Source organism: Thalassophryne amazonica, chromosome 22, assembly GCF_902500255.1.
Source record: "Thalassophryne amazonica chromosome 22, fThaAma1.1, whole genome shotgun sequence".
Classification (NCBI taxonomy): domain Eukaryota; kingdom Metazoa; phylum Chordata; class Actinopteri; order Batrachoidiformes; family Batrachoididae; genus Thalassophryne; species Thalassophryne amazonica.
This window is the reverse complement of record NC_047124.1, coordinates 31071880-31099583: the sequence shown is the minus strand read 5'-3', so window position 1 is coordinate 31099583 and position 27704 is coordinate 31071880. Positions and strand designations below refer to the sequence as shown.

Genomic DNA, 27704 nt, shown 5'->3' with positions numbered 1-27704 from the left:
CATTAGCATGAAAACCTATTATTAATGAAAAATCATTATTATTATTATTATTATGATTATGATTAAAACTCTTTGCTAACATTAATAAGAGCTGAGTGTCTCTATTAAGGACAATGAAATTTATTATGTTCTAAAAAAACACGCTTAGCGTTACAATTTTCCGAGTGGGCAAAACAATGTCAATTCAGCATCAACCACTGATGTCAACTTATCATTATCCTAACATTGAAAGTGGTAGGATTAAAGTTTTCCTTGATGGCAAAGTACGACATTGAATAAACATCACAGCCCAATCAATGACTGACATCGCCTTATATAAAAAGAAAAAAACAACATACAAAAAACTTTGATCTGCAAGCCTTCTAGTCATTAGCATACCCTCCTAACCAGTGGTGGGCAAGGTTTCGATAATTATCGAAGATAATGTTTTCATTATTGGATTATCATTTCAGATAACTTAGAAAACCATTATCGGACTAATTATCTCCCGATAAATTTTTGTCCGATAATTTTTAGACCGTTAACGTGGTAAACAAAGCTGAACAGCTACAAACACTTGTTTTGTAGCAGATGTGTAGTTCTACGCTCTGCAAACAGAAGAGCGCTGTTTCTAGAAAAAAATGAGAACTGCATGCACGCACGCGGCAATATCACCCAAGTCATTCAGAGGCATACATTTTTAACTTATGGTTCAAATTTTATTCAAACTAATTTCGAACAAGTTATTTAAATTAACGTCACGTCTGAAGTTTTATAAAGTGAAAATATCAGATATATGTTTTAGTTTTAAAGTAATGCGCTAATTTTTAAGGTTTTAGTGTGGACATGCTGTGTCCAGGTGCATTATGGGTATGATATAGGGTAATCTCAGTACGTCACGACAGGAGAAATGCATTTGAGACACTCTGTTCAGGCTCCACGGACAACAGTATTAAACTCTAGTGCCTAAACCTCTCATGAATATATTCTCTGGGTTATAGACGTTGTTATTGTGTTTGCGTTTATTAAATTCCACGCATCTTAAATGTAGCAGACAGGGATTATCTGGAATTTTGTTTGGCAAGTTTTCAGGGTTTCTGCTGCATCTACTGGCCAGTAGTGTTCATGGTCATATTCGTCCTGAAGCTGGGCAGACACTGTATGATATTTTCAATCACTGTATTCGGTTCCAGCTCAAACTGGACGACAAAATTGCACAGTGTAAAAGTTCAGAGTGCACGATTTATGTTCTCACACACATTGTACGTTCAAAAAACCACATGTCAGTCTCGTGTTCCAGAAGCAAAATGTAAACAGAAGCTTTTTTTTCAAACTTAATTTACAAAAACTCTTGATGGAGACATCAAGTTTTAAAAAAAAAACATTACAAGACAGGTCTGCGGTGTTTGCACAGGCACAGTGCGAGAGGTTGGACGCTTGTAGCGCTTCAGCAGCGGGATACCCTGTCAAAGGCCGACCAGAATATCAAACAGGTTTGATTTTCATCTGACCATACGATCGCCGGTCAGGAGGTGGTCGTGAGATGTTAAACGCAGCTCGTTACTCCATATATATACTAAACGATGCAGGACACATGATTAACCTGAAACCTCGGTGCGATCCAAAAAATTCTCGCACAAATGAAAAATCAGCTGAAAAAGGGCCATACTCGCACTGGCAACCAGTAGATCATGGCAGTGTTCTATTTATTTTGACACCGGTTATACCAGATGGTTATCTAATTACAACTTGGCTTTTTTTTTTTTTTTACAAAAAAAATGGCATATTTTACAAAAGCACATTTATCTGTAAACACCACACATGACACACCTCACATTAACGTGTTGGTTTTACATAGAATGAATGAGTCAACCAATCAGTGTTAGCGGAGGCACATCTTACCCATAATCCCTTTGCCATCTGTCTGTGTTTGTTACAGACTTCAGAATTAGTGCATTATTCAACATTAAAAGATATATTTTAACTTTGCACAAATGAATAATTGACATTAATGGAGTTATTCTATCAGTATTCATTTTATTTATTACATCAAACCATAACTCAGTACTGCTTTATTTTCCAAGACCTCTGCCTGACGGGAGCATTGTGATTAAGTAGAGAGCTGACCTTTGTGGCTTCTCTCAGCTTGTTTTTGTGCTGGAAATGCAGTAAACTGGCTTCCAGCAGGGGGCAGGAGCTCAAAGACAGAAGTGCTGACTCATTGTTTTGGGTCTGTTGTCGCCTTTGATGCTTCCAGAAGTGACCGTGGTGTTAAAACTCAAAATCAGATTGTTAGTAGTTGCAAGTGTACTGGAGACAATACTGGAATTTATCGGGTTATCGGTTATCTGTAACTTCCGATACATTTTTTGGGTGGTTTATCATTTTAACTTTATGAAAGATAACATTCAGTTATCTGATTATCTGTTATCGAAGTTAATTTTTGGTTATCTGTGCCCACTACTGTTCCTAACCCCTAACACAGTGGTCTCCAAACTATTCCAGAAAGGGCCAAGAGGGTGCAGGTTTTCTTTGCAGCCACTGACTCCAGCAGGTGATTTCACTGATGAACTCATCCCACCTGCTCCAAGTGATGTTAATCTGTGAAATCACCTGCTGAAGTCAGATGGCTGCAAAGAAAACCTGCACCCTCTCGGCCCTTCTGGAATAGTTTGGAGACCACTGCCCTAACAAATAGACAAAATTTATTACTAGTAGTATACCACTTTTAAAACAAGAGCAATCAGAGACTCTGACATCTGCCAATCCATATCCGGATCACCTCCAAAATTCGGTGGAATCTTCCATGCCCTAATATCTATCTGTGGTGCAAATTTGGTGAGAATCCGTGAAGTCGTTTTGATATAATCCTTCAAAGCGTATGTAAAGTGAAATCTTGATCCAGAATCTGGATTTGGACCCGGATCATTTCCAAAATTTAATAGATTCTTCCATGGCCTAATATGTATCTGTGTTGAAAATGTCGTCAAAATCCGTACAGGGAGTTTTGAGTAATCTTGCTAACAGACAGATGGACGTAATAAAAATAAGCGAGTATACTTTCAATTTACTTACGTACATGTCAGATATACTTTACAGATTAACATACTTAAAAGTATACTTAGTTTATACTGATGAGTATACCAAAAAAAAAAAAAAATCAAAGAACACTACTCGTATGCTGACAGATATATAGAAAATCTTAAGTATACATGGTGTATACTTAGGGAATAACTCTGTTGTGTCTGATGATTTATGGCTAACGCGTCGCCGTAAAACAGTTATTTGTGACTGTGTCTTCAGGTAACTGAAGTGACTAGATGGTAAGCAAGACTTTGTGGTCTTGGGGTTGTTTTGGGCTTGATTTGTGATGTAGCTGCAGTGAACCTTTTGACATTTTCTAAACTTGCATTACAACATGTTCAACTTTCATGGTGCATAATGACGCTGACATCACCGGTGCTTTTGTGTGTGTTATCCTGAACAGATTGCAGTTTTGGTCACGAACGGGCCTTCAGACGACCCGGTAGAAGCTGCAGCAGCTGGAGTCGCTGACAGCGGGATTCTCTCTTGCAGTCGGTGAGCCTGGAACTTGTTATTGCGAATTCCTTCGATGTTTCCTCTGCAGCAGCCTTAAGATCTTTATCTGAGCTCCGACAGCTTATCTGCAGAGTTTGTGGTTAAAAATTCAACTCCTCTTCATTTAAATTCATTGGATTCAGTGTGTGTTCGATTTTTTATTTTATTTTTTTGCCTGTCTGTGTTTAACTGGACCGCGTGTGCACTGTGTGCTAAACATACGTGCTAAAATAAGAGATAATTCTGCACCTGTTCCGCATGCGACGGCCCACTTTCTGATTCTGTGTGTTATATCAGAGGAGCTTTTTTTGCGTCACAGTGATCATCAATCAATCAATCAATTTTTTTTATATAGCGCCAAATCACAAACAAACAGTTGCTCCAAGGCGGCTTTATATTGTACGGCAAGCCATACAATAATTATGTAAAACCCCACGGTCAAAACGACCCCCTGTGAGCAAGCACTTGGCTACAGTGGGAAGGAAAAACTCCCTTTTAACAGGAAGAAACCTCCAGCAGAACCAGGCTCAGGGAGGGGCAGTCTTCTGCTGGGACTGGTTGGGCTGAGGGAGAGAACCAGGAAAAAGACATGCTGTGGAGGGGAGCAGAGATCGATCACTAATGATTAAATGCAGAGTGGTGCATACAGAGCAAAAAGAGAAAGAAACAGTGCATCATGGGAACCCCCCAGCAGTCTACGTCTATAGCAGCATAACTAAGGGATGGTTCAGGGTCACCTGATCCAGCCCTAACTATAAGCTTTAGCAAAAAGGAAAGTTTTAAGCCTAATCTTAAAAGTAGAGAGGGTGTCTGTCTCCCTGATCTGAATTGGGAGCTGGTTCCACAGGAGAGGAGCCTGAAAGCTGAAGGCTCTGCCTCCCATTCTACTCTTACAAACCCTAGGAACTACAAGTAAGCCTGCAGTCTGAGAGCGAAGCGCTCTATTGGGGTGATATGGTACTACGAGGTCCCTAAGATAAGATGGGACCTGATTATTCAAAACCTTATAAGTAAGAAGAAGAATTTTAAATTCTATTCTAGAATTAACAGGAAGCCAATGAAGAGAGGCCAATATGGGTGAGATATGCTCTCTCCTTCCAGTCCCCGTCAGTACTCTAGCTGCAGCATTTTGAATTAACTGAAGGCTTTTTAGGGAACTTTTAGGACAACCTGATAATAATGAATTACAATAGTCCAGCCTAGAGGAAATAAATGCATGAATTAGTTTTTCAGCATCACTCTGAGACAAGACCTTTCTAATTTTAGAGATATTGCGTAAATGCAAAAAAGCAGTCCTACATATTTGTTTAATATGCGCTTTGAATGACATATCCTGATCAAAAATGACTCCAAGATTTCTCACAGTATTACTAGAGGTCAGGGTAATGCCATCCAGAGTAAGGATCTGGTTAGACACCATGTTTCTAAGATTTGTGGGGCCAAGTACAATAACTTCAGTTTTATCTGAGTTTAAAAGCAGGAAATTAGAGGTCATCCATGTCTTTATGTCTGTAAGACAATCCTGCAGTTTAGCTAATTGGTGTGTGTCCTCTGGCTTCATGGATAGATAAAGCTGGGTATCATCTGCGTAACAATGAAAATTTAAGCAATACCGTCTAATAATACTGCTTAAGGGAAGCATATATAAAGTGAATAAAATTGGTCCTAGCACAGAACCTTGTGGAACTCCATAATTAACTTTAGTCTGTGAAGAAGATTCCCCATTTACATGAACAAATTGTAATCTATTAGACAAATATGATTCAAACCACCGCAGCGCAGTGCCTTTAATACCTATGGCATGCTCTAATCTCTGTAATAAAATTTTATGGTCAACAGTATCAAAAGCAGCACTGAGGTCTAACAGAACAAGCACAGAGATGAGTCCACTGTCCGAGGCCATAAGAAGATCATTTGTAACCTTCACTAATGCTGTTTCTGTACTATGATGAATTCTAAAACCTGACTGAAACTCTTCAAATAGACCATTCCTCTGCAGATGATCAGTTAGCTGTTTTACAACTACCCTTTCAAGAATTTTGAGAGAAAAGGAAGGTTGGAGATTGGCCTATAATTAGCTAAGATAGCTGGGTCAAGTGATGGCTTTTTAAGTAATGGTTTAATTACTGCCACCTTAAAAGCCTGTGGTACATAGCCAACTAACAAAGATAGATTGATCATATTAAGATCGAAGCATTAAATAATGGTAGGACTTCCTTGAGCAGCCTGGTAGGAATGGGGTCTAATAAACATGTTGATGGTTTGGATGAAGTAACTAATGAAAATAACTCAGACAGAACAATCGGAGAGAAAGAGTCTAACCAAATACCGGCATCACTGAAAGCAGCCAAAGATAACGATACGTCTTTGGGATGGTTATGAGTAATTTTTTCTCTAATAGTTAAAATTTTGTTAGCAAAGAAAGTCATGAAGTCATTACTAGTTAAAGTTAATGGAATACTCAGCTCAATAGAGCTCTGACTCTTTGTCAGCCTGGCTACAGTGCTGAAAAGAAACCTGGGGTTGTTCTTATTTTCTTCAATTAGTGATGAGTAGAAAGATGTCCTAGCTTTACGGAGGGCTTTTTTATAGAGCAACAGACTCTTTTTCCAGGCTAAGTGAAGATCTTCTAAATTAGTGAGACGCCATTTCCTCTCCAACTTACGGGTTATCTGCTTTAAGCTACGAGTTTGTGAGTTATACCACGGAGTCAGACACTTCTGATTTAAAGCTCTCTTTTTCAGAGGAGCTACAGTATCCAAAGTTGTCTTCAATGAGGATGTAAAACTATTGACGAGATACTCTATCTCCCTTACAGAGTTTAGGTAGCTACTCTGCACTGTGTTGTTATATGGCATTAGAGAACATAAAGAAGGAATCATATCCTTAAACCTAGTAACAGCGCTTTCTGAAAGACTTCTAGTGTAATGAAACTTATTCCCTACTGCTGGGTAGTCCATCAGAGTAAATGTAAATGTTATTAAGAAATGATCAGACAGAAGGGAGTTTTCAGGGAATACTGTTAAGTCTTCTATTTCCATACCATAAGTCAGAACAAGATCTAAGATATGATTAAAGTGGTGGGTGGACTCATTTACTTTTTGAGCAAAGCCAATAGAGTCTAATAATAGATTAAATGCAGTGTTGAGGCTGTCATTCTCAGCATCTGTGTGGATGTTAAAATCGCCCACTATAATTATCTTATCTGAGCTAAGCACTAAGTCAGACAAAAGGTCTGAAAATTCACAGAGAAACTCACAGTAACGACCAGGTGGACGATAGATAATAACAAATAAAACTGGTTTTTGGGACTTCCAATTTGGATGGACAAGACTAAGAGACAAGCTTTCAAATGAATTAAAGCTCTGTCTGGGTTTTTGATTAATTAATAAGCTGGAATGGAAGATTGCTGCTAATCCTCCGCCCCGACCCGTGCTACGAGCATTCTGACAGTTAGTGTGACTCGGGGGTGTTGACTCATTTAAACTAACAAATTCATCCTGCTGTAACCAGGTTTCTGTTAGGCAGAATAAATCAATATGTTGATCAATTATTATATCATTTACCAACAGGGACTTAGAAGAGAGAGACCTAATGTTTAATAGACCACATTTAACTGTTTTAGTCTGTGGTGCAGTTGAAGGTGCTATATTATTTTTTCTTTTGGAATTTTTATGCTTAAATAGATTTTGCTGGTTATTGGTAGTCTGGGAGCAGGCACCGTCTCTACGGGGATGGGGTAATGAGGGGATGGCAGGGGGAGAGAAGCTGCAGAGAGGTGTGTAAGACTACAACTCTGCTTCCTGGTCCCAACCCTGGATAGTCACGGTTTGGAGGATTTAAGAAAATTGGCCAGATTTCTAGAAATGAGAGCTGCTCCATCCAAAGTGGGATGGATGCCGTCTCTCCTAACAAGACCAGGTTTTCCACAGAAGCTTTGCCAATTATCTATGAAGCCCACCTCATTTTTTGGACACCACTCAGACAGCCAGCAATTCAAGGAGAACATGCGGCTAAACATGTCACTCCTGGTCCGATTGGGGAGGGGCCCAGAGAAAACTACAGAGTCCGACATTGTTTTTGCAAAGTTACACACCGATTTAATGTTAATTTTAGTGACCTCCGATTGGCGTAACCGGGTGTCATTACTGCCGACGTGAATTACAATCTTACCAAATTTACGCTTAGCCTTAGCCAGCAGTTTCAAATTTCCTTCAATGTCGCCTGCTCTGGCCCCCGGAAGACAATTGACTATGGTTGCTGGTGTCGCTAACTTCACATTTCTCAAAACAGAGTCGCCAATAACCAGAGTTTGATCCTCGGCGGGTGTGTCGTCGAGTGAGGAAAAAGGGTTAGAGATGTGAACGGGTTGGCGGTGTACACGGGGCTTCTGTTTAGGGCTACGCTTCCTCCTCACAGTCACCCAGTCAGCCTGCTTTCCCGGCTGCTCGGGATCTGCCAGGGGGGAACTAACGGCGGCTAAGCTACCTGGGTCCGCACCAACTACAGGGGCCTGGCTAACTGTAGAATTTTCCACGGTGCGGAGCCGAGTCTCCAATTCGCCCAGCCTGGCCTTCAAAGCTACGAATAAGCTACACTTATTACAAGTACCGTTACTGCTAAAGGAGGCCGAGGAATAACTAAACATTTCACACCCAGAGCAGAAAAGTGCGGGAGAGACAGGAGAAGCCGCCATGCTAAATCGGCTAAGAGCTAGTAGCTACGCTAAGCTAGCGGATTCCTAAAAACACGCAAAGTGAATAATGTGTAAATAATTTAGAGGTGATTCAGCAGAAGGAGTGCTTTAGTTAAGGCACGTAAAGATTACACTGGGAAACAAATCGTAATCTAGATAACTAGATCAATCTAACTGCGCAGATTAAACAGCTAACAGATACAGAAAAACACCGCTGTGCTCCGGAACAGGAAGTGATACAATACCGCAGTGAGAGCCAACCACCAGTAGAGGCAAGCAAGAGCAAGGGAGTGAATGAGACGTCTCTTTCCTCTCTCCTTCACACAGTTTACTCCATTCACCTGGGATCAGAGTAATAATTAGTGCCCATTAGCCCACGCCGCTTCTTCTTGTTTATCACTTCCACAGAGAAGCCTCTTGTTTTTTAGTGCATAAATATATTTAGGTTGATATTTGAGGTGGGCGGATCGATCCTAATATTGATAATATCGATACCAACGCTGGTATTGATATTGAACGATCCTCGTGTAAAAAGATCGATACTCAGGCCTTTTTCTCTCCCGCACGCACTGACTGCTGCTCACGCAGATTCATCAAAGTCTACTCTCTGTCTGTAAGGGCAGCGCTGCGCTGTGTCATACAACACGGAGCAGTGCACCCTTGTATTGTGGTTTGTCAGCCCTCTACCTCAAGAGATTTTGTTTTAAGTTGTGTTGAGTGATATTTTTTTAAACAAAAATGTTGATTGTGATAATAAAATATTTTGTTGTCATGTACAATGTTTGGCGAAATTCTATCCTAGGTCTTTTGGATCCTTTGAATCTATGAAGCTTAAATATGAAAAAGTATCAGTATCAGTATCAATATCGGCGATACTGGGCCTGTATTTACTTGGTATCGGATCAATACCAAAATTCCTGGTATCGCCCACCCCTAGTTGATATACATTTGGTGCATAATAACTTCTTTGTATTTTTTTTTAATAGTACAATAAAAACAAGAACATTCAGAGATTTATGACGTCGGCCAATCTGGATCCGGATCACCTCCAAGATTTAATGGAGTCTTCCATGCCCTAATATGTATCCGTGGTGAAAATTTGGTGAGAATCTGTGAAGTAATTTTGATGTAATCCTTCAAAGCCTATATAAAATGAAATTTTGATCTGGAATTCAGATCCGGTGGTGAAAATTTCATCAAAATCCGTGCAGTAGTTTTGACGTAATCTTGCTAACAGACAGACAAATAAATAAATAAACACCAATGATTTTCTTACATCCTTGGCAGATGTAAACAATATAACCTACTGCTAAAATACCCTCGGCCATATGAGTTTGTCTTCATTATAATTTGCATTTGTTTAATTGGTATCCCAATGCAAAGTGTGTGTGTATATATATATATATATATATATATATATATATATATATATACACACATTTATTGTTATTTACATTAATTATTAAGATTCTATTGTCTTACGTACCATTTGTACATGTTTAATAATGCCCTTTTATCAATCAGTCAATCAGTCAATCATAAACAATATTTATGTTTGAGCTTGGCAAGAGTGGAAGTTAGCTTTGAGTTAGAAGAAGTCAGCATGCACGCTAACATCCATGAAATGTCATTTAAATCACTCTAGAGATGTTATCAGGTTACAAAAACAATGTTTTCAGTTTTAGAAGTGTTTATTTCTCGCTAGCTTTTATATAATTATATAACAAAGAGGTTATATTTACACACAAACAAAACAGTTTGCAGCTAGCTACCAAATCTATGACGTCACCACGCTAATGTCTGCTAAATGACTTGTAAATGACTTCAAAGGTGTAATTAGGTACAAACAGGATGTGACTTTTAATCTTTTAAAATACCTCTTCAAATAGGTCAAAGTTAGCCATCTTTGAAGTTGTCCAAGGTCTGTGTCCCAAGAATGTTCCCTGTAGATTTGAAGACTGACAGTAATAGAACTGGACTTATGCTGAGGACGGACAGAGGGACGGACGCAAAGTCTTCGCAATACCCGATGGCCATATTTGGTGGCCTTGGGTAAAAATGATCGGAATTCCATGTTGAACTTCATGTACATCAATCATTAAGAAGTACAAACAGTGTGTTAACTGTTTGGTAAATCTGACTGGAGTAGGCAGTTTTCAAAAACTGACTGTGAGGGAAGCCATCAAGGCACCCGTGACAATCCTGAAGGTATCACAGGCGTGCACATAGCTGGTGCTTTGTGGCCATGACTAAAGAAACTGTGCATCTTCTTGCAATATTTGTCGTTATGTTGTACAGCTTCACAGAGACATTTTGCCAAAACACAAAGACATGAAATTTATACTTTAGTTTGATAGAGGGCACATAAGGGACTTGAACCTAGATTTGATCTGTTTTACTGCACGAAAATCCTTTTTTGTTCCAGTCCACCACATAGTTCTAAGCAGTGATGTAACAGATAAAAGTTTTACTGTGCACAGTTTCTCCAGTCATAACAACCTATCTTTCAGGGCTGTCTGGGTGTCTTGGTGGCTTCCCTCACAAATCTCCAAAGCAGATTTCCAGACAGATTTACCATATTGTACCATACTGTTTGTAGTATTTCTTAAACTGATATATATATATATATGATATATATTCAGTGACTTGGAAATGTTCACATGAATGCCTCTGACTTTTCTAAAGAAAACCGACTTTAAATGCCAGTAACTGTTACACACACACAGTACATTTTCTGTGTTTTGGTTTTACTACATGAAAGCTGAATGTTGTTTTTGCAGTTGTTCAGTAACTTTGAATGTATTTTTAAATGTTGTGATTATATAGATTTACTTTATTTACAATCTTATCAGCATATTTTAAAGTCTTGTCATAAAATTCAGCTGCTTCAATGTAATTCTGACCACAACAGTATCATTTTATAAGGTTCATTCAAAATACCACAGCGCCCTCTAGTGTCCTGTGCAACTATATATCATGTTAATCCAAATAATTTTGAAAGGATTGATGTATTTATTCATTTATCTAAATGTTTTTAGACATAAAGATAGTATCACAGAACCTAAGCCTTATTGAGCTTGTGTCCACAGCATGGAAATAAATGTTTAGTCTTTATGTTTATGTTTAAAAATATGAGAAATCTATGTCCTCTATAACTTTATTTATTTATTTTTTATAGTGGGCTATTTTCTCTTTATCAAACCTCGTTGGCTAAAATGAGGAAAACCTTTTTCCACAGTGATTTGAATGAAAACAAAATATACTCATACAGAATCACAATTCTTCTAGGGAAGTGTGGAATGAGCTGCATGTTCTACTGCCACTGCGAGTCAGACCCTTACACTGCAAAAACTGATATCTAAGAAAGTTAAAAAAAAAAAAAAAGGCTAAAAGAAGAAAGAAAATTTGACTTAATTTTTGTCTAAACTGAAAAATAATCTTGTCAACCATTTTTGCATAAGAAAAAAAATCTCTTATTTTGGGAAAATGTATAAAGTTTTCCAGCTGATATCAAGCTGTATTTAACAAGGAAACAAGGAAAGGCAATGGATTTCAAATCATCCAAGCAAACAAACAAGATTGTTTTCCTTGTTTTAAGACAGAGGTGAATCTTAAAATAAGGGTTCTACCTAGTTTTAAGACACATTCTAGATATTTTCCAAGCATTGAGAATTTTAACCAAGTAAATTTTTCTTACCCCATTGACAGGGTTGTTTTTTGTTTTGTTTTGTTTTATTTTGTTTTGGTTTTTTTATTGTTGTTGTTTTTTGCTTAATATAAGACAATCTGGCTAGATTTCAGATTATTTGTCTTATTTGAGAGGGACCATTTTTGCAGTGTATAAGCATCAGAAAATTAATGAATGAATTTTGTGCTGAAGAATGTATGGTGATTTTTTTTTTTTTTTTTTTTTTTTTTTTTTGGTCTCATTTTAACTAACGAGAGCAGAACCTTCATGTTTGGCAGTGGCGGCGCCAGGAAATTTTTGTTGGGGGGCTGAGTGGGAGCTGGGGTAAAAGTTGGAGGGGCTCCACAAAATGTGTTGAAATGAACAATATATAGTAAATTGTTTTATAAATACCAAGGTATATGTTTTAGTCACCCGTGCTCTTCTAAAGTGTGGTATCAGTGCACACACATCACTTAGAATGATTGCAAGTTCAGTACATTTGCACATAGATATACAAACTGAATTCATTGAAATGGTGCTCAAGACAATGCATGGAATAAACCTTACAGAAATTGTTGGGAAAGTGTAGGTACACGGACCCACAACAGGGGGCGCAAATGAACGGACAATGGATGAGGTCAAATAACAACACTTTACTGTTGTGAATGGGCACAACTAATACAATCAGATTACAACAATAGAATACTGGAGCCGCCAAGTCCCAAACTCCCAGGTGGCCACTGCCTCCGCGTGTCGGACCTGGTACTGCTGGCGAGGAACAACAAAATTAAATGTGGGCGCGTCTGCACCCAGGAATCCGTGCGGCAGGAAAACTATCTCCACCACTCGTTGGAAAAGGAGTCAGCAAAACAACGCACAAAAGTCACAAAGATCACTGTCAAACAGTCAGCTGATTACGTTACCTTCCAGGTAGAACGATATCTCGGCAAAGAGGTGGAGACCTCGTCCTGCTGATGTACCCCTGCTGATCAGGTGATTGGTAACAGCTGTTGCAGGTGATGTGTGACAGCTGTCACCCTGGCTGCTCCTGTGAGGCGGCTGCGCCCTCTGGTGCCTGGAGCCCGCACTCCAGACAGGGCGCCCTCTGGTGGTGGGCCAGCAGTACCTCCTCTTCTGGCGGCCCACACAACAGGACCCCCCCCTCAACGGGCGCCTCCTGGCGCCCAACCAGGCTTGTCCGGGTGGCGGCGGTAGAAATCGGCCAGGAGGGCCGGGTCCAGGATGACGCTCCTCTTCACCCAGGAGCGTTCTTCGGGTCCGTACCCCTCCCAGTCCACCAAATACTGGAAGCCCTGGCCCATCCTACGGACATCCAAGAGCCGGCGTACAGTCCAAGCCGGCTCGCCATCGATGATCCGGGCAGGAGGCGGCGCCGGACCCGGAGTACAGAGGGGTGAGGTGTGATGCGGTTTAATTCGGGACACGTGAAACACAGGATGGATCCGCAGTGAGGCCGGAAGCTGAATCCTCACTGCGGCTAGACTGATGACCTTAAGGATTTTGGAAAGGGCCGATGTAACGGTCCTGTAGCTTGGGGGAGTCCACTTGGAGGGGAATGTCCTTTGTGGATAACCACAACCTCCTGCCCTGGCCGATACGCAGGGGCCGGGGTCCTGCCCGACGGTCTGCATGGGCTTTGCCCTCGTCCGGGCCTTTAGCAAAGCAGAACGGTCGGCACGCCACAACCCGACGGCACTTCCGTAGGTGGGCCTGGACCGAGGGGCACACCGACCTCTCCCTCAACCACCGGAAACAAACGGGGGCTGATACCCCAGACACACCTCAAAAGGTGAGAGGCCGGTGGCTGAAGACACCTGGCTGTTATGGGCATACTTGATCCAGGCCAAGTGGGTACTCCAGGCCGCCGGGTGCGCGGCAGTCACGCAGCGCAAGGCCTGTTCCACCTCCTGGGTTTACCCGTTCTGCTTGCCCGTTGGTCTGAGGGTGGTAACCCGGACGAGAGACTCACCATGGCCCCCAGTTGCCCTGCAGAAGCTCCTCCAGACTTGCGAGGAGAACTGGGGACCGCGATCGGAGACGTGTCTGTTGGAATCCCATGCAGCCGGACGACGTGGTGGACCAGGATGTCCGCTGTCTCCTGGCTGTTGGGAGCTTTGGGAGGGGCCACGAAGTGGGCCGCCTTGGAGATCGTCCACTATCTGTGAGGATGGTGGTGTTACCCTGGGACAGCGGGAGACCCGTGACAAAATCCAGGCCGAATGTGGACCAGGGGCGATGAGGCACAGGCAGCGGCTGGAGTAGTCCTGATGCCCTGCTATGGTCAGCCTTGCCCCTGGCGCAGGTGGTGCAGGCCTGGATATAATCCCGGACGTCGGCCTCTAGGGACGCCCACCAGAAGCGCTGCCGGACAACTGCCACGGTTCTTCGCACCCCTGGATGACAGGAGAGCTTGGAGCCATGACAGAAGTCCAGGACCGCAGCCCTGGCTTCTGGTGGGATGTATAGTTTGTTCTTCGGCCCAGTTCCGGGGTCCTGGCTTCGTGCCAGGGCCTCCCGGACGGTTCTCTCTACGTCCCAGGTGAGGGTGACCACGATAGTGGACTCCGGGATGATGGGTTCCGGTGGATCCGACAACTCCGCTTTGACTTCATCTTCATGTACCCGGGACAAGGCATCCGATGTCTGGTTTTTGGTCCCGGGACGGTAGGTGATCCGGAAGTCAAAACGGCCGAAGAACAGTGACCAGCGGGCTTGCCTGGGGTTCAGCCACTTGGCGGTCCTGATATACTCCAGGTTCCGGTGGTCAGTGAAAACCGTGAATGGCACGGACGTTCCCTCCAACAGATGTCTCCACTCTTCAAGAGCCTCTTTCACCGCAAGGAGTTCTCGATTGCCGACGTCATAGTTCCGTTCGGCCGGGGTCAACCTGCGGGAAAAATAGGCACACGGGTGAAGGACCTTATCGGTCTTCCCGCTCTGGGAAAGCACAGCTCCTATCCCTGAGTCCGAGGAGTCCACTTCAACCACTAACTGGCGACTAGGATCGGGCTGCACCAGAACGGGTGCAGACGAGAAGCGCCGTTTCAACTCCTTGAACGCGGCATCGCAACGATCCGACCAGGTGAAGGGGACTTTTGGTGAGGTCAGGGCTGTCAGGGGGCTAACTACCTGACTGTAGCCCTTAATGAACCTCCTGTAGAAATTTGCAAAGCCGAGGAACTGTTGCAGCTTCCTACGGCTAGTGGGTTGGGGCCAGTCTCTCACCACCGCAACCTTGGCCGGATCAGGAGCGACGGAGTTGGGGGAGATGATAAACCCCAGGAAGGACAAAGATGTGCGGTGAAACTCACACTTCTCGCCCTTCACAAACAGCCGGTTCTCCAACAACCACTGCAGGACCTGACGTACATGCCGGACATGAGTCTCGGGATCCGGAGAAAAGATGAGTATATCGTCTAGATATACGAAGACGAATCGGTGCAGGAAATCCCGCAAGACATCATTAACTAATGCTTGGAACGTCGCGGGGGTGTTTGTGAGGCCGAACGGCATGACCAGGTACTCAAAGTGACCTAAGGGGGTGTTAAATGCCGTCTTCCACTCGTCTCCCTTCCGGATCCGAACCAGGTGATACGCATTTCTAAGATCTAGCTTAGTGAAAATTTGGGCTCCATGCAGGGGCGTGAACACTGAATCCAACAGGGGCAACGGGTATCGATTACGAACCGTGATTTCGTTCAGCCCCCTATAATCAATGCATGGACGAAGTCCGCCGTCTTTTTTACCCACAAAAAAGAAACCTGCACCCATCGGGGAGGTGGAATTCCGGATCAACCCGGCGGCTAAAGAGTCCTGGATGTAGGTCTCCACTGATTCGCGCTCAGGTCGTGAGAGGTTGTACAGCCTGCTGGACGGGAACTCAACGCCTGGAACCAAATCAATGGCACAATCGTACGGACGGTGGGGGGGAAGGGTGAGCGCCAGATCCTTACTGAACACATCCACAAGGTCATGGTACTCCACCGGCACCATCCCTAGATTGGGCGGGACTCTGACCTCCTCCTTAGCCTGGGAACCGGGAGGAACCGAGGAACCTAAACATACCCGATGGCAGGTCTCGCTCCACTGAACCACTACCCCGGACGGCCAATCGATCCGGGGATTGTGTTTTAACATCCAGGGGAACCCTAGAATCACACGGGAGGTGGTAGGAGTCACAAAAAACTTGATCTCCTCCCGGTGATTTCCTGACACCACCAGAGTTACTGGTGGTGTCTTATGTGTGATCGGAGGGAGTAGGGAGCCATCTAGTGCCCGCACCTGCACAGGCGAGGTAAGCGCCACCAGAGGGAGCCCTATCTCCCATTCCCATCTGCTGTCTAACAGATTCCCTTCAGAGCCCGTGTCCACCAGTGCTGGGGCCTTCAGGGTTAAATCCTCATAAAGGATTGTAACTGGGAGTCGTGGCAATATGGGTATGTCCCACGTGAATGTTTTGACCCACCCCTAACCCAGTTTCTAGGGGCGGGCGTTGGTGTTTTAACCGCTCGGGGCAGTCCCTCACTTGATGCTCTATTGAGCCACAAACAAAGCACGCTCCGCGGGCCAGCCTCCTCTGTTTATCTGGTGCCCTAAATGTGGCCCTGCTCGTGTCCATAGCTTCATCAGCAGGGGGAGCTGTAACCACACGGAGCGTAGAGGCCGTGGAGCGTGGGGAGGGCGGAACTCGGTCGGAACCGGAAGGGAGAGGGACGGCGCTTGTCCGGCCACGCCCTTCGTCTCGTTCCCGACGGCATTCTTCTAACCGATTGTCTAATCGTATAACGAGATCAATAAGCCCGTCTAAATCCCGCGGTTCGTCCTTGGCCACCAGGAGCTCCTTCAGGACCAACGACAGTCCGTTTACGAAGGCGGCACGGAGGGCAGCGTTATTCCAGCCGGACCTCGCAGCCGCGATGCGGAAGTCGACTGCATAAACAGCTGCGCTCCGGCGCCCCTGTCTCATTGACAGCAGCACGGTTGAAGCGGTCTCTCCTCTATTTGGGTGATCGAACACTGTTCTGAACTCCCTCACAAACCCATCATATATCAGAAGGAGCCGTGAATTTTGCTCCCAAAGCGCTGTAGCCCAAGCGCGTGCCTTGCCGCAAAGCAGATTAATTACATAAGCTATCTTACTAGCATCAGTCGCGTACATGACGGGACGTTGTGCGAAGACGAGCGAACACTGCATAAGAAAGTCCGCGCACGTCTCCACACAACCTCCGTACGGCTCTGGAGGGCTTATGTATGCTTCAGGGGAAGGTGGGAGGGGTCGTTGAACGACCTGTGGAACGTCACTGTTGCGCACAGGATCGACAGGAGGGGGAGCCGCAGCAGCGCCCTGAGGGCGCGCTTCCACCTGCGCGGCGAGAGCCTCCACCCTGCGGTTAAGGAGGACGTTCTGCTCGGTCATCAGATCCAGCCGAGCCGTAAAAGCGGTGAGGATTCGCTGCAACTCACCGATCATTCCTCCTGCAGACGCCTGTGCGCCCTGCTCTTCCATTGGCCGTTCAACAGCCGGTTGACGCCCCACGGGGTCCATGACGTTGGCCGAGATATCCTGTTGGGAAAGTGTAGGTACACGGATCCACAACGGGGCGCAAATGAACGGACAATGGATGAGGTCAAATAACAACACTTTACTGTTGTGAATGGGCACAACTAATACAACAGATTACAACAATAGACAAAAGCCAAATCACAAAAGGTGTCGTGTGGGCAGGCTCGAAGATAGGAGACGTCTGTCCAAAGCAGAACCGGAACCACACGATTTCCTCCGCCACCAGACCCCGGGAATACTGGAGCCGCCAAGTCCCGAACTCCCAGGTGGCCACTGTCTCCGCATGTCGGACCTGGTACTGCTGGCGAGGAACAACAAAACAATTAAATGTGGGCGCGTCTGCACCCAGGAATCCGTGCGGCAGGAAAACTATCTCCACCACTCGTTGGAAAAGGAGTCAGCAAAACAACGTACAAAAATCACAAAGATCACTGTCAAACAGTCAGCTGATTACGTTACCTTCCAGGTAGAACGATATCTCGGCAAAGAGGTGGAGACCTCGTCCTGCTGATGTACCCCTGCTGATCAGGTGATTGGTAACAGCTGTTGCAGGTGATGTGTGACAGCTGTCACCCTGGCTGCTCCTGTGAGGCGGCTGCGCCCTCTGGTGCCTGGAGCCCGCACTCCAGACAGGGCGCCCTCTGGTGGTGGGCCAGCAGTACCTCCTCTTCTGGCGGCCCACAAAACAAGAAATCATCTATATCAAAGATTTATTGCCAATTTAACACCAAGGTTTTGGCCGAACAACGATATACAGCTTCTGTATATTCCGTGTTAGTGCGCGGCTGCGGCCAGCGTGCTCGATGAATTCCTGCGCAAAAAGTAGTTCCCAGATAATTGTGATATATTCCTGTGAGAGAATAAGTATATCTCATCTAAATCAATTCTAAAATTTACTAGTAATAAAATTATAAAGATAAGTGAAGTTTTAAGAGTGGCCGTAATAAATATTTAGGAAACCTAAATTTTTGGAGTATGGAGTTATATTTGTCTCATTAATACTTACAAATGCACAGAGGGTGATTTACAAATATCCTTTGATTTGTACACGTGTTTTGTGATCCACAAACACAAATTTCTGATTTGTAACTTGTGTGGGTTTTTACAAATAAATGTTTATTTGCAAAACTGAAAATTCTGTTTGTGAAGGGTGATTCAGCATTGGTGGATCACTGAACACACACATTCATCACTTTGCTCAGTTACGCAATATTGAGACATTCTCAGCGCAAAAGTGCAGTTGAGATCCACAAATATGTCAGTCGCTATTCACATTATTAGCAGAATAATGGAGGGGGCTTGGCCCCCCTTGGCGCCGCCACTGATGTTTGGTTTCTTACTTGTGTGTGTTGTCACCAGGCGTAACGGGAGCTGATGTGTCACAGCTGAGGAAGGTCGTGTCCGAACCACATGAGGAGCACCTACTACTAACACCTGATTTCTCTCTTCTGGAAACAATCCTCCCCAAACTGTCCCGAAGGCTTTGTTTTACAGCCTCTGAGCCCCCAAGACCTGTGAAGACCGTCCAGCCCGGTGAGTGGACAAACATCACGAATATATATCTAAAAAAAATATAACTCATATTTGGCCTGAAATCATGTCACAAATATTCATTTTTTTCCTTTCAAAATGTACTTTGAGCTTATCTCTGTCAGAAAGATGGATTCTTAACACATGCTTTTGTTGCTTTCTCTCCTTTCTTTGATACCTTCTGCTCGTAGCTGAAGAGCGTGTGGTGGGTCCCAGGGACTTGCAGATCAGCGAGTTGGCCCACAGCTCCCTCAGACTGACGTGGAGCCGCGCCACAGGTGATGTCACCGGGTACCGCCTCCTCGTCACCCCTCACAGCTCTAACGGACAGCTCTTACTTGTGCAGCAGAGACAGGTGAGGGATTGTGGTCGTGCGTGAAGGTGTGTCATGTCTCATTTGTAACAGGTGGGACTTTTCAGTTACACCACAGTCACCTTGTTTTAGGTTTTATTTCTTTTGTAGACATTCATAAACGAGATGTATGATGATTTTTTTAAATAGTAATTTCAGAGTTTTGCCATTTTTTCCCAGTTTTTTTTTCCCTACCGACTAGAGGTGGGCAGATCGATCCTAATATGAATAATATCGATACCAACGCTGGTATTGATATTGAACGATCCTTGTGTAAAAAAATCGATACTCAAGTTTTTTTCTCTCCCGCTCACACTGACTGCTGCACATGCAGATTCATCAAAGTTGACTCTCTGTCTGTAAGAGCAGCGCTGGGCTGTGTCACACAACACGGAGCAGCGCACCCTTGTATTGTGGTTTGTCAAGGAGATTTTGTTTTAAGTTGTGTTGAGTGATTTTTTTTAAACAAAAATGTTGATTGTGATAATAAAGTATTATGTTGTCACATACAGTATTTGGTGAAATTCTATCCTAGGTCTTTTGGATCCTTTGGATCTATGAAGCTTAAATATGAAAAAGTATCGGTATCAGCATTGATATCGGCGATACTGGGCCTGTATTTACTTGGTATCAGATCAATACCAAAATTCCCGGTATCGCCCACCTCTACTACCGACTGCCCTTGATATATGGCATTGTCTCATTAATACCTGCAAATGCCTAGAGGGTGAGCTACAAATATTCCCTAATTTGCACATGTTTTACGATCCACAAACATAAATTTTCGATTTGTAAATAAATGAAACCATGAGTGAAACTCCAGGGAAAAAAAAACACAACAGTTTCACTCATGGTTTCTTTGGCTCAAACAAAACTAATTCTGGGCAGTTTGTCGACATTAACGACAACTCTGTCATTTTTACAAAGTGAAAATATCACACATATCTTTTAAAGTAGCATGTTATTCTGAAGGTTTACATTCACTGACACATGTTCCAAAAGGCATTATGGGAAATAATATTTTCTGAGCCTCAGTCCCATCACTTCCCCCTTGTAAAGATGCATAGAACACTGTCATCTACTGGATGGGAGTGCGAATTGATCCACAAATGCTGAATCACACTTCACAAACAGAATTTTGAGTTTTGCAAATTACTTTTTTTCCACAAATGAAAAAAATTACATATTTACAAATATACATTTATTTGTAAAAACCAACACACGTTACAAATTGGAAATTTGTGTTTGTGGATCGCAAAACACGTGTGCAAATCAAGGACTATTTGTTGATCACCCTCTGTGCATTTGCAGGTATTAATGAGACAAATGTAACTCGATAACCCTTAGTGACCTGACCGATAATGCATTTTATTGGGGGGGGGTTGATACTAATACCAATATTGCAAAGTACAAAATTTATTATCCTGATAAATCTGTAGATATATACATGAAAATGGCAATGATTCATAACATTTCATTATTTAATCCTTATGACAAATAAATGTAATTGAGGCTTGATCTGGGCAGCACGGTGGCTTAGTGGTTAGCACTGTTGCCTCACAGCAAGAAGGTCATGGGATCGATTCCCACCTGTGGTCTTTCTGTGTGGAGTTTTCATGTTCTCTCCATGTTTGTGTGGGTTCCCTCCGGGTGCTCCCGCTTCCCCCCACATCCAAAGACATGCAGGTTAGGTGGCTTGGAAACTTTAAATTGTCCATGGGTGTGTGTGCAGGTGTGAATGTGTGTGTTTGTCTTTATATAGCCCTGTCCAGGGTGTACCCTGCCTCACACCCTATGACTGCTGGGATAGGCTCCAGCCCACCGTGACCCTTAGTTGGAGTAAGCGGTTGAAGATGATCTTTTATAATTTAAACTTGAACTTTATTACAAATTAATATAAATATAACCAATAACCATGCAGCATATGTCATTCTGCCGACTTGCTGCCTTCACTCAGATTGGCAGTCACCATGTTGCATCACTCATCATGTGCATTTAATAAACTTCTCATCTATTTTGGCCCCACCAAGCTGGTAGAATAGCAACAAGTTGTCTCTCATTGATGTAAAATGGTCACTCTGATTTCAAATGACTGCCAGTGGGTTGCTTTGCCTCTGTGTCTTGCAACTAATGTGACCAAGGGTGATGGGGGTCCCCACTATGCTTGACAACATTGAAAAAATGACATTGAGCACCCTCTAGAGTAGAAAAACTACATAATAAATACCACTTCCAACAGCCAAAGTGTTTTTCTGCATTGTTATAAAAGTTTTAATATCTGCAATAATAACACTGATACAGTATGTTATTTTCGGCCCACCGAAATATCGACCAGGCTGTACTAAAGACTGCAGGTGCAACTGAATTCAATGTTTCAGTGGGCTTTTACATTACTCACAGCACACAGCGCCCTCTGTCTGTGAAATGAAAACCAACATTTCTCCAGAATGTGTGAAGTTTTGACTCACTGGGTTCAGTGTTGAGAAATGTTGTTTGGGGTTTGCTGAGGGAGACGCGTCTATAAAACATGATTTTATTTAAGACTGGGTTCTTAACGGTATCTGCCCCTCCTTGACTGCGGCTCTTCCTCACTGTGTGCAACAGATGGACTTGAAAGCAGACGTGAGCACATCAGTGGTGACGGACCTGAGTCCTGAGACAGAATACTCCCTCACCGTCTACGCCGTCTACCCGAGCCTTATCGGCGACTCTGCAACAATCACAGTCCACACAAGTGGGTGTCACACTTCACTGTGTGCACACAGCACACTCTTGTATTTTTAAATTCAAAGCCAGAGCCTGTATAATTGTTATTAACACAAATGGAATATGGCACTCAGAATGATCTGTTTATTCACGTATAATTATCTACAGCAAGGAATCGATGCATTTTAATGAGCTTAGAATGAGCTTTTCATTTCTATAGTGGGTCCCCTCATGGCTCCCTTGTTATGATGCACCACCATGTTGGTACAGTAGCCCAAAAGGGACATAGTTACTGCACCTTTCACATTTTGCAGCATGGCAAGGAGACTGAAGAGAAGAGAAATCCATTAATGCTGCTCTGTACACTCGCTACTTGTTCCTAATTGCACATTATTTTGAAGGGCGCTTATTGGCCCTCCATCTGTGGTTAACAGCCCAAGGCTGAAATAAAGGCCGACTTTACCACAGGGCCCAGAATAATGCCCTGTTATTATCATTAACACTACATTAGCACATACTACAAGCCATATCAACTATCACTCATCAAAGAAAGAAGATCCTGTCACTATATGAGCTTTTCGTCCATTCTTGACTGGTTGATGGAACCAACGTTCGATTGATTTGTATCACAGTGACATTCCTGTATTATCTGTATTGCTAGTTAGCTTGCTAATGTCTCTGTGAGATGTCATGTAAATCAACTTGGAGGTGTGTGTGTATACACACACACACACACACACACACACACACACACACACACACACACACACACACACACACACACACACACACACACACACACACACACACACACACAATAAGGAAAATAAGTATTTGAACACCCTGCGGTTTTGCAAGTTCTCCCACTTAGAAATCATGGAGGGATCTGAAATTTTCTTCTTCGGTGCATGTCCACTGTGAGAGACATAATCTAAAAAAAAAAAAAAAAAAATCTGGAAATCACAATGTATGATTTTTAGAATTATTTATTTGTATGTTACTGCTGCAAATAAGTATTTGAACACCTACCAACCAGCAAGAATTCTGGCTCACACAGACCTGTTAATTTTTCTTTAAGAAGCCCTCTTATTCTGCACTCTTTACCTGTATTAATTGCACTTGATTGAACTTGTTACCTGTATAATTGACACCTGTTCACACACTCAATCAATCACACTCCAACCTGTCCACCATAGCCAAGACCAAAGAGCTGTCTAAGGACACCAGGGACAAAACTGTAGACCTGCACAAGGCTGGGATGGACTACAGGACAACAGGCAAGCAGCTTGGTAGAAGACAACAACTGTTATGATTATTTAGTAGAAAGTGGACGAAACACAAGATGACTGTCAATCTCCCTCGGTCTGGGATTCCATGCAAGATCTCATTTTGTGGGTTAAGGATGATTCTGAGTAAGCTCAGAACTACACAGGAGGACCTGGTCAATGACCTGAAGAGAGCTGGGACCACAGTCACAAAGATTACATTAGTAACACTTGATGCTGTCATGGTTTAAAATCCTGCAGGGCAGCAAGGTCCCCCTGCTCAAGGCAGCACATGTCCAGGCCCATTTGAAGTTCACCAGTGACCATCTGGATGATCCAGAGGAGGCATGGGAGAAGGTCATGTGGTCAGATGAGACCAGAATAGAGCTTTTTAGAATCAACTCCACTTACCATGTTTAGAGGATGAGAACAACCCCAAGAAAACCATCCCAACCGTGAAGCATGGGGGTGGAAACATCATACTCTGGGGGTGCTCTTCCTCCTTCCCTCAGTAAGAGCATTGAAGATGGGTCATGGCTGGGTCTTCCAGCATGACAATGACCCCAAACACACAGCCAGTGCAACTAAGGAGGGGCTCCGTAAGAAGCATTTTAAGGTCCTGGAGTGGCCTGGCCAGTCTCCAGACCTGAACTCAACAGAAAATCTTTGGAGGGAGCTGAAACTCCAAACCGAATGATCTGGAGAAGATCTGTATGGAGGAGTGGACCAAAATCCCTGCTGCAGTGTGTGAAAACCTGGTGAAAAACTACAGGAAACGTTTGACCTCTGTAATTGCAAACAAAGGCCACTGTACCAAATATTAACATTGATTTTCACAGGTGTTCAGATACTTATTTGCAGCAATAACATACAAATAAATTATTTAAAAAAAAATGATACATTGTGATATATATATATATATATATATATATATATATATATATATATATATATATATATATATATATATATATATATATATATATATATATATATATATATATATAAAATGGACAATTTTCAAGTTGCGCCGCCATCTTGAAACCTAGGCTTTCAATTAGTGAGGCTCTCTCTTTTGTGTTTGGCTTCATTAGAAACAACAGCTTGTTATGCTGCATCACAGAGTGGCTCACCAATCAAAGCTGGACGCCGCTTAAACAATGGCTGTGGAAATTAACTTAAGTTCAGATTTCTTGTTTTGTTTTGGCTTTGTTGTTGTTCGCTTGTGCCGCATACATTCTGTATGCAATGAACATGTATCCAATCCAATCCACTTTATTTATATAGCACATTTAACAACAAAAATGTTTCAAAGTGCTGCACATACAATAGAATCACCATAGATAAAACCCCAGTAGTCAAAAATGAAAAATAATAAAATTAACTAAAATGTGCAAGATAAATAAATAAATACACACAGCATACAAAAGATAAAACCAATAAAATCTACCAAAATACAAACAAAACCAATAAAACAGAGCACAACACAACTCACTCAGTGTTAAAAACCAGAGAGTAAAAGTGGGTCTTCAGACGAGACTATGTTTTCACTATTATTTGATTTCTTTGTGCAACTGACATCGTTATTCAAGCATTCAAAAAGCTATTCTACTATTCCTGCCTCCACACAACTCCAACCACACATGAGAGAAGTTTCTTGACAGTTGTTGTTGTTGAACAAAACCACGTCTCTCTAACCGGACACAGTTGTGACGTCATCACATGCGCATAGGCGCTGCTTTATCGCAACTTGAAAATCATCCATTATTGGCCCACCTTTGGCGAGGCATTATAGCAGGGGTGCCCAACGTTTTTTGAACCGAGATCTGCTTTTAAAGTTGAAAGTGCATCGAGATCTACCAAGCCATATCGAACACCATAGCGTAGCCGCAATTCAATAATAATAACAATAATAATGCATTATTGAAGTAAATGTGCACGGTGCAAAGAATAAGCAAAAGTAGGCCTAGGATTGACCTCAAGTTGGAAATGTTGTTCCCTGTCTCAGTTGGTCTTTGCATGGACACTTTGACAAAAATGCCAAAAAAAAAAAAAAAAGCAGAAATATAAAGACAAACAAAATCATGTCAAACAATGGCATAATGCAATTTGTGTCCTGACCACTAGAGGTCACTAAATTCTAGACACTTTAGAGTTAATCCATGTTTTTTGGATTTAGTTTGACCTATGTTCTTTGTGCATCATGTTTCTTTCTTCTAGCTCCTTTGCCTCAGGTGTCAAACTTTCGTGTTATTGAGGAGGGGCTGTTTTCCCTCCGCCTGGCCTGGACTCCTCCTCTAGCGAAGCTCAATGGATTGAAGATCTACGTACCACGATGTATGCAGACACAACCTCATACTATTTCCCCTTCATGAAAACAAATAACTAACTACTGTGCCATTCTTTCTAAATTGAAGAACATTTTTGACTACATTAAACTCCTCTAATTTACCAAAATTGATTTTGGTAAATTAGATTTTTATTGAATGTCAGCCATAATTGTTCTCTTGATCTTGTACCACAGGAACATTCTGAGATTGTTTAAGATTTATTGACTCTTTTGTATTTCTGATGATACCGCAGCCAACAGGCCGGGCTTCACGTATGAGCAGCTGTTGCCTGGAGACGCCTCGTCTCACGTGATTGACAGCCTGGAGGAGGATAAAAAGTACACCGTCAGCATTTACGCTGAGTATCCACAGGGGGCGAGCAAGCCCGTTTCTGTAGTGGGCAAGACGTGTAAGTGTGCCGCGACCTCAGGTCACCCTGGTGTAAAACACCAAAACAAAGTGCAGAATGCACAAATGTGTAATACCATCACCTATCCACAAGGTGATGCTGTGCAACAAAGTATATAAATGGGTAATTGTACAGGAAACTATATGTCCAGGCAGGGACTGTATTAAAATATAATTTGAGCTCATTTGAATCACAAAATTACATTAAGTGCTGTTTCTTAATACCAAAAATTGCATTAGTGAATTTTTTCTACTGCATCAGTCAGCAAACACAAATGAATTATTGAGTTTATGTGTTTGTATTTGTGTTCTTTGTGGGTCACCATGTGTTCCACAGTGAAGCTTGTTCCGGTTCAGCAGTTCCTGGTCCAGAATGCCACCACAGACACCGTCCAGGCTCGGTGGACATCAGTTAGGGGTGCGACAGGATATCGACTGACGTGGTCATCTCCAGGTAGAAAATGCTAACGCAGGTTTCATAGAAACAACAACAACAAAAATATGAACATGAGCTTAAGGATTGAAATAATTACAGGGGGAAAGATTCGATCATGAGTGTATGGTTCTTTTTCTGTGTGTCCACAAGATTCACCATCAGAGGTTCAAGCACTTCCAAATTTCTCAAAATTTCAAATACTGAGCCACTGAATGAAGCAATATCAGTGATTGTTTCAAGTAATTCAACACCCTGAAATATTTTTTTTAAGTCATTTGCTCCATTTGTTGTTTCAAGTAACATGAAAGTGTGAATAATTTTCTGAAGCAGATCTTTTTTTTCATTTGCTGATTTGAGTTTTAAAATGGAGAGAGAGAAAAAAAACTGAATCCAGAAAGCGTTATCACATACTTTTTGAATAATTTTAAACAGAATACTGAAGCAGTTGTGCCATTCATTGTATATCAGTGTTTTTTTTCACCCAAAGTAATTCACTGTAGTGCAACTTTTTTTTAAACAATTGATTTTTGTTGTTGTTGTTGTTTTGTAATTTGAAGCAGTAAATTATTTTCTGAAGCAAGTTTAATTGGTGTGTTGAGTTTCAAAGTGGAGAAAAATTCCCTAAATCAAGGAAGAAATATCACATAGATTTTGAGCTACTTTTAATCTGAATAATGAAGCAATTGTTATTCATTCTTAATCAGTGATTGTTTGTTTGTTTCAAGTAATTCCAGATTGTGAAACCTTTTCAAAAAACCTTTTTGAAACCTTTTTTTGATGTTTTTACAAACAGTGAATCATTTTTTGAACCAGTTTATTATCTGGTGTGTTGATTTTCAAACTGGAGAATAATTCATTCAGTCAAGGAAGTCTGCTCGATATGAAGTTACATTTTTTTAATTTGGTAATCTGAGTTTTTTGAAACACTGAACCAGTTTCTAACTGAACTGTCTCATTTACTATTTTAAACCTCAAAACTGGTTTTGTGAACTATTATCATGAGCTTTTCAAAATTCACATTCAAGTTCATTGATTTTTCTTTTTACCATATCTAACCAGTGAGTCATTTTATGTATCAATTATTTTGTATGTGTGGTTCTAATGTGTTTATTAAGTGTTTTATTTCCTGAACAGAGGAATCCCCAACATCCATAAATTGTTATAATCCT

General features: G+C 42.4%; 1 protein-coding gene across 1 annotated transcript in view; it reads left to right on the top strand.

Moving 5' to 3' along the window:
* col7a1l (collagen type VII alpha 1-like) overlaps nucleotides 1-27704 on the top strand; it is a 98425-nt gene that overhangs the window by 9007 nt on the left and 61714 nt on the right. Inside the window, exons 4-10 of the mRNA XM_034163955.1 lie at nucleotides 3467-3554; nucleotides 18868-19041; nucleotides 19230-19393; nucleotides 21995-22124; nucleotides 25582-25698; nucleotides 25945-26100; nucleotides 26437-26553. Of these exons, the coding sequence (XP_034019846.1) occupies nucleotides 3467-3554; nucleotides 18868-19041; nucleotides 19230-19393; nucleotides 21995-22124; nucleotides 25582-25698; nucleotides 25945-26100; nucleotides 26437-26553 (946 nt within the window). The remainder of the gene's footprint in view (nucleotides 1-3466; nucleotides 3555-18867; nucleotides 19042-19229; nucleotides 19394-21994; nucleotides 22125-25581; nucleotides 25699-25944; nucleotides 26101-26436; nucleotides 26554-27704) is intronic.